The 11266-nt window shown below is 35.6% G+C and overlaps 1 protein-coding gene across 4 annotated transcripts in view; it reads left to right on the top strand.

Annotated features, from left to right (window-relative positions):
* The window catches only part of kcnh6a (potassium voltage-gated channel, subfamily H (eag-related), member 6a), a 51361-nt gene that overhangs the window by 20277 nt on the left and 19818 nt on the right, over nucleotides 1–11266 (top strand). For all 4 annotated transcript variants that reach the window (XM_036213140.1, XM_024272792.2, XM_024272794.2 and 1 more), the window contains one exon: nucleotides 9432–9854. In XM_036213140.1, the coding sequence (XP_036069033.1) occupies nucleotides 9432–9854 (423 nt within the window). The remainder of the gene's footprint in view (nucleotides 1–9431; nucleotides 9855–11266) is intronic.

Below are 11266 nucleotides of genomic sequence, written 5' to 3'. Positions count from 1 at the left end.
ACATTTTGTTTGCAACTTAAAAAAATTTGATCTCAAAACTATGACTTTTGCTTGCAATATGGTGGCACAAATATAACTCCATAGATCCAAAGGAGGGCGTGGCCTCACGCGCACAGAGCGGCAGAGACACGCGGTTCTCTGCAGCGGAGCTGGGCAGAACTGTTTAGAAGTTTTTATCTGCCGTTTGTCGCTGAAATGACTCGATTACCCAAAATCTGAACTCTTTCTTGTCTTCATCTGTTGCTCTCTTTGTTGTAATGTGGAGGAAAAAGCGAGAAACGAGTTGACAAAGTGCAGGTTTGTGGTTGTTAAAGCTAGCGCTGTTTGTAGCAGCTAAGCTAACAGTACCGGAGCATTAGCTGTGTTTGAGATGACTCGTCTGTGACGACTCGGTAAGAGCAGGCGGCTGCAGGCGGGAAAGGCCCCTGAGAGGAAGTTGGGGTTGTCTTTCATATTGCATTGAATTTTAATTTGCCTCACCTCCTTAGGATAAACTTTAATATTATGTTGTTTGTATTATTTAAAAAAAAAACATATGTCCGTGGACAACAGACATAAAATAGCTGCTGGGTTAATTTAATGTCCACTGTCCTGGATAAATAAATAAAACTGAAATTCTTGTTAATTTTTAAAGGCAACAATAACACATATATTATTTGAAATCTTCATTTTTACATCAGTGATTTACTACTATGTAGCCTATTACTAAAACACAAACTCATACCTATAACGAAAATACATTATGAAATTTAAAGAATTATCCTGATATTGTTGATTAATATTTATAGTGTGTTGAGTAATTTGGTGAAAATAACAAGAAAAGATTCAACAAAATACCAAAACTACACAACAGGATTTCAAATGCTGGATTTGAACTAATTTCCTGCTGATGAAAATAAATTCTGTTATCACTAAAGATTTTCTCATCTATGGATTTTTTTAAGCAATTTTGAAACAGGAATCAAGAGTTTCTGCAGTAGCAACTTGTTGGTTTGGTACATTGATGATGACAAAAAGATTTTTTTTTATCATCTGCTACAAAGAAAGTGTGTTGGCTGTTTGAATAGTTAAATAGTTTAGTATTTATAAACTCATCTTAAATAAAGTGACAAAATACACATAATAAATAATAAAAATACAAAAAAAAACAAAATAATAAATGGCTAAACAGAACATTAAAATAAGTAAAGCCATTGTGGAGCCATAAATATATACAGAATATATATACATATATAATATTTCCTACAGACTCTGTTCCTTCATACTATCAAGAAAAGTCAAATGATTCCAGTTTTTTTCTTCTTTTTCTTTTCATTTTCTTTACATTTTGTGTTGATGTTTTTTCTCTATCTCTCTCCCTATTTGGCTCTTGCACTGCTGAACGTGCCCCTACCCCTCCACCCAGCGCTCAGCGCGCGCACTTAACCCAATGCATCATGGGGGCTGTAGTGCATAAACTCACACTGTAGTGTTTAAACTGTCATTTCTGAGCTTCATTCTTTTGCTCACTTTTTAAACTGTCTGACGTCGGATCCCGCTGGAAGCTACACCGCTAAACACGAGCTTTAGCTGTTATTTTAGTTGGAACTGAGAGACTTTATGAGCCGAATCAAAACAAGGAATTGAGGACGTTAACCACTTCTGATTGGTCAGATTGATGACATGTGATCAAGCCTCCAACAATAATGGGCGGAGACAGCTGAAGGGGGCGGGGCATTTCTAAAAGCTGAGTTTGAGGCTAGTTTTGGGGCTGGATTGCGGTAACATCATTCTGATTAAAGAGTCATTTATAGAATCAAAGAAATATTTCTTTTACCATCTTGCATATTCCAAACTATCCTGTGTTAAATCAGGGCTGTTTGGATGAACACAGAGCGTATACCATAGTGATGGCAAATGTCTCAGATATGTGAAAATATGTAATTTCCCGCGGCACACTGGTTGAAAAACACTGCTTTCCAACTGCGGTCAAATGAGCCGCCGTTCACATTTCCGTGGTCACATCAAGAAGCTCCGTGGAGTCTGGTGGAGATTTTCCAGCGTTCTCAGTCCTGCTACCGTAAGTATTGGATGAAACTCACACCAAAAATCCAGTGATGCTGATTTGACCACAGAAATGTGAACGGCGGCTCATTTGACTGCAGTCAATGTGAAGATACCATCTTCTCTTCTCCAGAACCTGAACTAGACACTAGGAACAGATGAGGGTTTAGTGCATGTGCAGCAGAGCTGTTGATGGAAAGAAGATCATTCATTCAAAAAGTGTGTTTGATCAAGATTTAAAAGGAGGAATACTCGGAAATGCAAAAACAAAATGATTTCTTATTACATTTGTTCTCTTTCAGAAGAAAAATGACACACAGACATGTTAAAAATTCTAAAAACAGGATTTTTATCGGATTGGAGCTTTTTATGGCTTGGGAGGATTTTACACCGGAACCATTTTGTATCCCTAAACTTGCCCCCCCTGATATTCTGTTTGCACCCCCAATAGGGGCTGGCTAGATCCGGCCCTGGTTCAAATCCTGAATGGGGGAGTTTGCTTGATCCCCTCGGGAATCCATGGCAGTCTATGGAGTAATATTTGTGCCACTACATTGAAAACAAAATAAATCATAATTTCTTAAACTGAAAATAAAATGTTTCGTTTCAAAAACAAAACTTTCTAAGCTGCAAATAAAAATGTAGATTTTTTTTGTTTCAAGATCTCTTTCTTTGAATGGGATCCATTTCTAAAGCGACACGATCAAATATTAACAGCTACATTTTTGGCTATTTAGGAAGTTTTAAGAGGGGAAAAAAACAGGTTTCATTTTTCAAATGCATATTTTCAGCTTTTAATTCATGTATTTATAAATATATATTTATACATGTATTTGTACTGACTAAATATTTAGTTTGCAAGCTACATATTTAACTCAAAGTTATTTTTTTTAAATAATTTAATATATAGCTTACAAACTAAATGTTTAGTTTAAAAAATAAATATATAATTTTATAAATTCAAACATTTAGTTTGCAAATTAAGTACTTAGATATTAAATATTTATTTTTCAAACTAAATATTTAGGTTTTTAGCTAAATATTTAGTTTGGAGCTAATTATTTGGCTTTAACCTAAATTTTTAGCTAATATGCAAATTAACTTACCAATGAGTGGAAATGGACTATCAAAATAAAAGCTGGATTTTACTCTGTCTTTACTCTGAAATGATTTGCAACAGAGTTTTCACCCATTTACTTGTGCGATTTCGACTTATGTCTAACCTCCTGGCCGAAAATATTGAACAAGCCGTTTCAACGCCTTTTTTTTTTAATTATTTTTTTTTTAAATAAGCTTCTTTTCACAGAACTGCTACACTCAGCTAGAACATTGAGCTGCTCTGTAGCGCCAACTTCATTTGCATGTTAGCTAAATATTTAGTTAAATTGCTAAACATTTTGATATTTAACTTGGAGTTCAAAATTTAGTTTAGATATTTATTTTGGAAAATAAATACTCTGATCTCAATATATAATTTGCAAACTAAATGTTTAATTTTTATAAAATTATAAATGTATTTTACAAATTTAACATTTAGTCTGAAAACTAAATATATAATCATGAAAATGTTTTAACTTTAAATTAAATATTTAGCTTGCTAACAAAATATTTGTTTTTGTAAATGTAACATTTTTAAATATATGAGGTGAAAATATACATTTTAAAAATGATACCAGTTATTGTTCTCCTAAAACAGGCTTTATAACCAAAATATTAATGCTAATGTTTGACTGTTTAGCTTTACAAACAGCACACACAGTGTGCAATTTTTTGCATTTGTAACACATCTATTTGCATCTCGCTTTCTCAATCTTTAATTTTGCATTATAATTGTACCACTAAACTAGCCAATGACAGACCAGAGGGTTCATCTGATTGGTGAATTATTGCCTTTTCTTCATCAGTACATTGTATCAGACTTATTGAAGTCCCACTGCAATCATCTTTTGATCATTTTTAAAGCATTTCCAGTGGCCTTTTAATTACAATTATGTTGTTTTGTGATGTTTTCTGGGACATAGTTTCTGCAGAGCTACAGGAGTTCATTTCAAATACTCACAAATGTAATTTAACCCTTAATTGTCTTAATACATGCCCTCCATCATGGGAAAGTTTCCACAAGAACATGTTAAAAACACCATTTTCATCCCAATGGGTTTTTAAAAATTAATCTTAACTTTTCTTTTCATAAATTAAAGATGTATTTTGTAATTTTTAGTCACAAACAAATGCACCGGCATCAAGTTGTATTAGTCTGCAGGTTGTGTGTGAGGATGTGTGTCTGTCTGTGCAGTTGGTTGTGTCCTGCTGCGGTGCAGTTATGAAAGCGTGAGAAAGTAGCGGCCGCTGTGAGGCTATCGAGCGGCCTGATGCTGCTAATGACCTTGGCCTCTGTGGCTAATGGAAATGGAGGGCAGCTGCCGTGAGCTCTAAACCCCAGCACGCTCTCTTCAAACCCGTCTTCATGTTGGAGCCGCTTTGAGTCTTTTCTGCTCTGGAGTTTTTTGATCAATCCTCCCTGAACAGCTGAAGTGTGTGGTCGTTGCTGCCGGAAATTCTTTTTTTTTAAAATCTAACTGCAGCTTGGTTTTATTGTGGCAATTAAAAAAGCCAATAATTTAATTTGATTAAACCATTGCATATTTTATTCTTTTTTTCTAAAAAGAAATTATAAAAATATACACTTTTAAAAGTTAGATTTGGGGTTGACACATTCAAAAATAATTATTTTTTGTTCATATTGATTCGTTTAGATCAAATTTAATTAAATTAAAAATAATGTTAAAAATAAAAAAGGACAATTTCACTCACAAATCTTTGCTTTTCAGAAAAAAATGAATTTAATCATTAAAGATGTGTTTTTGGCGCTCCCTTGTTTTATATAGTGGTATTACATGGGGAGAATAGTATAACAATAAACCAAAAATTACATAGAAATAACACAGTATTTAGAAATTTAATATACAAGCAAAAAAATTGAATGAACATGAATATGTAAGATACTGACTGAAACTCAAAATGACAAAATTAAAAGCTTTTCAACACTTCCTCTGTTTTTTTTTAACCACTGACAATCAATTAGAGGTTTCTTTTTTTTAAGAATTTGACTTCTGTTTATTGTAGATGCCAATATTAGTCTTAAAAAATGTAGGCGAGGGCGGAGCCATAAAGAGGCAAGAAGAACAAGAAAGAGGAAAAAGGGACTAATGGACGCAAGTTGAAAAGTCCTTCACATTCTTTCTGTCAGTTTTGTGTTTTTGTACCCTGTGGTGGACATCATCATGAGCTTTCAGCAGAAACTTCAGCCTGTGAGTACTTCACTGCTTTTCAGACTTCCTGCAGTTTCCTAAAAGCTCCTGTTTTTTTAAGCTTAATACTGCTTCGGTTGCCTCCATTTCTTCCTTTTCTGTCTTTTAGCCTTCTCAACTGCTTACTGTACTGTACCTCAAGAAAAGCATAAAACACCTTCTTTATATGAATATATTGGTTCAGAATCACATTTACAAAGAGCTTATACACAATTTTGACAAAATACTAGATTTTAAGGATGATAAAAAGCAGATTAAGATGAAAGAAATCCAACTTTTAGACAAAAAATACCAATATGTGTTAACTAATTCATCATAACTAAGTGTATTTGGCTTGAAATTAAGGACGAAATATTAATATCTGTTAAAAGTGATAGTAATTTAAACAGAATAAGTAGGCTTTAAGGCAAAAAAAATAATTGTAAAGTCTACATAATTGTTAAAAAAGAAACACATTTAGCTGTTTTGATCTTTGTTTTTTGATCATTATGAACATAAAACAGTCTGTTTCTGTCTAAAGTTCTCATTTATTTCATATTGCAGCAATTTCTAATTTAGTAAACAGAAAACTGTAATGTGTGTGTCACATCAGTACAGTCCTGCTGTGTGTCGTTTATTGGCAGTACTTGTTCTCTGGTGATCATAATGAAATAAAGGGACGAACAAAAATCGATGACTTAAAACTCACGGATGAGCGAACTTTTGCTTTGTGTTTACATTGTCATTGTGTTTTCCCATCTGCTGCTGCAGTCAGTGAGGACGAGGCTCTGTGAGCGTCAGACTGAATTCTGTGGGTTTTCATATCCGATCTATAAAAGGATTTATGGAGCAGCAGAAACCTGGCATGAAAAAGTGGAATTGCAAAAACCTTCATGCTTATTCCTTTTAAGGGTCTAAAGTTGTTTTCCTTGGTGATTTGTGCCTGCCCAATATGGTCGAGTGTAAATTTAGTAGCTTTGAACATGTTCTGTGACCTTAAATCACTTTATCTTGACTTTTTTGAGTCTTTCTTTATTTTTTGAAGAACAAAGAAATGCAGTTTATGTAAATTAGTAGTAAATTTTGCTTAGATTTTGTTTAAACACTGCATTATTCCTATATAGCCACTCATATTTGATATAAGCTTTTCTGAGAACCTCATCTTGATCCAAACTTTTCTTAAATAGCCTTTGTATATAAACTTGGTTCATGTTTTCTACCCTGTAGTGAACTATCATACCACTAGGGGCAGTAGAAGGGCTTTTTCTGCTAATTTCAAAATGGCTGCCCCCATGATGCTTTTGGCGGGAAAACGTTTAGCTAATTTTTAGAAGTTTATGGGGAGATTAACTCATCTATTGTTGTTCTATTTTTTAAATAATTACATGCTGTATTGGAAAAATGCCAAATGTGTTGATAATTAGTTCTTAATAGTACAGTTATTCCACTTTAAAAATGTATAAATAAAATTTTAGACGATGTATTTTCCTGAACACTCATTTCAGCTATTTTTGAATTTTAAACTGACATTGTTGTGAGCAAAAATGTTTTATGAATTAATGAGCTAATTAATTTATTTAAATAGGGACAGATATAAAAACATAGACAAACAGCCCATACCACAAGGCTTATAGCAGAAGCTGTCTCTACATGGGCTTTTTACACAAGATTAAAGAATGAGAGAATGCAACTATAATAAAGTTAACTTAAGAAAATTAAAATGACATAAAAGAGTTTAAAACATGGAAAATCATAAAAAAAAATGGTTCAAAACATTTTTTAAATAGTGATTTTCCGTCAGTTCTTTGATGTAGTGGGCTTAAAAAAGTGTGAAGGCGTAATGGTCGTAGAAAATATTCATGTTAATGCCAGAAATATTTCATTAAAACCAGTGAAAGCTTTTGCTTTTCCCACGAACGACCTCCCATCTGCATGAAACCCGCTCGATGATGCCACTTACATGTTTCACAATTGACCAGAACCTCTGGCAGTTGGTCAGTCACGTGGTTTGGCCAAAAAAGGGGTCACGTGGTGCACAGAGGTAGGTGAAGCAGCAGTGTGTTTGGTAGGGGGTGGTAGCACTGGCTTGTTGGTGCTGGCTGGTGTCAGAGGATGCAGGAGAGGACACGGCCGCTGTCCGGCCGGCTGGAGAGCCTGTGGAGTGCTCTGTGCTCAGCTCCAGATCAGGAGGAGAAGCTGGACGTGGATGCTCTCATCGTCGTACCGGTCAGTGGGATCTCACTTCAGCAGGTGTTTTGGTTAACAGTACTTTACAGGCCTCTTAGAGGCGGGAGACAATGTTCAGAGAGGATTTGTGGGCTGAATTGTGAACACAGTGAAGCCTGGCTTTGTCTGCAGTTTGTACTCTCACTTTTGACACTTTTAGAGGTAAAGTGGCGCTTCAGATGGTTTTATTGTGCTGCGACGGTTTGTTGTGGGTAAATTTGAATGTTTCAAAGCTTTTGGAGAAGACACTTGACCCAACATTGCACTGTGTTGTTGAAAAAAGTGTTGACTTTCCAAGCGAGTGCTTCCCAAACCTGCTGTTTGTCCAGAAGTTCTTGTTGTTTTCCAGTATTGGAAGCAAAAAAATAATAATAAAAAAAAAACAACAGGTCTCACCAACTTTTGGCAAAAAGGTAGGGGGAAATGTGTGAGGGTTAAAAAATCAGCTTGCATTATTTGAACCCTTTTGACAATAAATGCAAATTAACTTTTTTATTAAAAGTTTCTCGCTTCTTCACATAGAACAGAAATATGTTTCGACACATTTTCGCCCAAAATTACAGTGAATTTTGTATTTGAAGACCAGAAATTAAGAAAAAATCTGTCTAGAAAATAAAAACACTGGGTTTGCATAAAATGTTACCTATTAATTACTATTAAATGATCAGTTTAATTCAAGTAAAAAATAAATTAAATGTTAAAAGTATAAATGGTCATTTGAATGCAGGCCAGACTTTGGACATGCCTGACAAAGAACCATTTAAACAGAGTAAAATGAAAATAAGAGGATTTTAAAACCTCCATTAATATGAAATCTTCAGACTGGCGGCAAAACTTCTCTCTAATTATCTTTATTTTAAGTGCATAGACAAGGAAAGAGGAGAAAAGCAACAATAAATTAGAACAAATACGCATGTGTTTTTTGTTTCTTTATTCTTCTGTGAAGAATCTTTGAAAAGAAATACTAAAGTGTTTAATGACATCAATAAATCAGGACGAAAAATTAAAAGAAATGGAAATAATCTTACTAAAAGGAAGCCAGGACTTTAAAATATGCAAATTAGAACAAATAATAAATTTAAAAAAGATCATTTTGCTGTTTGTACGGAGCCCCTAAAGGGACATTGAAGTTAAAAAAATGAAAAATACAATTCTAAAAATTAAATAAAAGTAAGTGAAGAAAATAATATTTTCTTGTGGCTACTAACTGGTGCGCAGTGGGAAGTAACCACTTTTTACTTCAATTAAAAAAAAATGGTTACTAACAGGTGTGCACTAAATAAAAAAAAATATTTTTCAGAAAAAAAAAACATTTTTTACCTCAATTTTATTTTGTAGTTTTATGTACCTTTAGGGGCTCCATATTGTTATTTTTTGTGTATTATGTATAAAATATTCAAATTCACACTAGTTTTAGGCTAAAAAACTTTTATTGACTGTATTGTAAGTATGTGCTGTGTTCACACTGACCTATGGAAAAGTGAGAATTTTGGTGTTTTGTGTGACAATTTGTAAAAAAAAAATAAAATAAATTAAAGCAAATATTTTTAGTTGGAGTATAAAATTTTATTCTGAAATCCAACTTCCTGCCTTCTTAACTGACGTAGATTTTTCTAGACTTTGCTGGGGTTAATGGGGCAACCGTGGTCCAGAGGTAGAGTGGTCGACCTCTGATCGGAAAAATCACAAGTTTGGTTCCCACATGTCGCTGAACGCTGCATTGCTTTTGGTAGTTCAAGGGTTGGTGCTAGTATTTGGCAGTTGAGCCGCCATCTGTGTGTGAATGTGTGCATAGCTGAATGGGATTGTAAAGCACTTAGAACCTTCTAAAACCATTTAAGTTCTGCCATAAATGACTGGACTTCCCCTCCCCAGGTGCTGTCTCTTGGTGCTGATGTGCTACCAGAATACAAGCTCCAGGCTCCACGCATCCACAAATGGACCATCCTCCACTACAGCCCCTTCAAGGCCGTGTGGGACTGGGTCATCCTCCTGCTGGTCATTTACACCGCCATCTTCACGCCGTATTCCGCCGCCTTCCTCCTGAATGAGGCCGAGGAAGAACAGAGGAGGTCTTGCGGCTACACCTGCAACCCGCTCAACGTGGTGGACCTCGTGGTGGACGTCATGTTCATCGTGGACATCCTCATCAACTTCAGGACCACTTACGTGAATCACAACGACGAAGTGGTCAGCCACCCGGGTCGCATCGCTCAGCACTACTTCAAGGGCTGGTTCCTGATCGACATCGTCGCCGCCATCCCCTTTGATCTCCTCATTTTCCGCTCCGGGTCACAGGTGATGGGAATCATTTTCCTTCTGTACTTTCCTGATTTGGAGTAAAAAATGATGAAATATGTAAATATTTGTATTTATTTATTTTAACTCAGGAAACTGACTAAACAGATTTTGGGGATTTTGTAGTTCCTGGATAGCTCAGTTAACTGTGTGGAGGACTGATGCATTGGAATTTGGGGTTGGTTTCCCAGGGGGCACAATGTGCTAAATTAGGTAAAGGGGCAAGACCCCTCGTGCAACTGTATGAAGCTACAAAGGGGCATGAGTTTGGATGCTCACTTAAAGTATAGAGTTGCGTCAAGAAGGGTATCCTGTGAGAAAAGTCTCTCCCAAAACCAAAATGTGCAGATCAGGATGTGCTGAAAGGTGAACTGTAGTTTCCATAAACCAAACGTCCAGATTGAGAGTGGCATTGAGTTTTGGACATCTAAAGACAACTATTGAACAGGAACTGATTGACTTTGTTGTTTTTGTTGTCAACCAGACACTGACTTTTGCTAATGACCAGTCTGTGCAACTGAATAACTTTTAATTTTTGCTTCCAGACAAGAATCTATTTTTCTTCAGCACCCTTATGTGAACCCTTAGAAGTCCCTGAAAGATGAAATGGTCCTCTTTAGAGCCTCATGGCTGAAAAACTGCTTAAATTTCATGTTTTTGTTTTGTTTTGTTTTTTCTGAATACTTTGTAGAAATGATTTTCGCATTAACATTAAATACAAAAAAAAACACTAATCTAAGAAGAAAATCACTAGAGAGTAATATAATTATGTCTATACAGAAAGTAGTTTGTGCAGGGGTGGCCTTACCATTAGGCAATAGTAGGCGATCGCCTGGGCCCCCCAATACCTTTGGGCCCCCAAGGTGAATACTTAATATAAGTGTCTAAATAATTTCCATGCCAATTATTGTCTAAAAGTGTCACAAAATTGCGATTAATAAAACATAATTAATTCGTTAATATTTATGAATCGTACTTAGGCGTCCTGCTGTGCAGCTGTGAGATCACCTTAATAAAACTCTGTCTAAAATAAACTTAACCTTATTTTTACATCCTGTGATTGAGAGTTTAATAAATTAAATAGACAATATGGGATTTATTTGGGGTTTTTTTGGTAAATAAGGCAGAAACCTGCAGCGCAGAGCAGTACACCCGCTGTGAAGGGCGGGGGGGCGGAGCAAAATGGAGCCGTCTACTATGAGAAATCCAAAGAGGAAACTGACCATTCTTCTAGTTTGGGATGGGAGCATGAATTTTCCACAATAACGAGCATCGATGTTGTCTAAAAATTGAGGAAACTCCGTGGTTCTCCGCGAAAGTCCCGCCCACCTGAGCTGTTCAAAGAAGAGAGACACGCCCCCACCCTGTGAGCAGCCGACCTGTAATCCAGCTGGATCAAACTTCTCTCAAAA

The sequence above is a fragment of the Oryzias melastigma genome, linkage group LG8, assembly GCF_002922805.2.
Source record: "Oryzias melastigma strain HK-1 linkage group LG8, ASM292280v2, whole genome shotgun sequence".
Classification (NCBI taxonomy): domain Eukaryota; kingdom Metazoa; phylum Chordata; class Actinopteri; order Beloniformes; family Adrianichthyidae; genus Oryzias; species Oryzias melastigma.
Note: the sequence above shows the minus strand (reverse complement) of the source record. Positions and strands in the feature narration are given on the sequence as shown.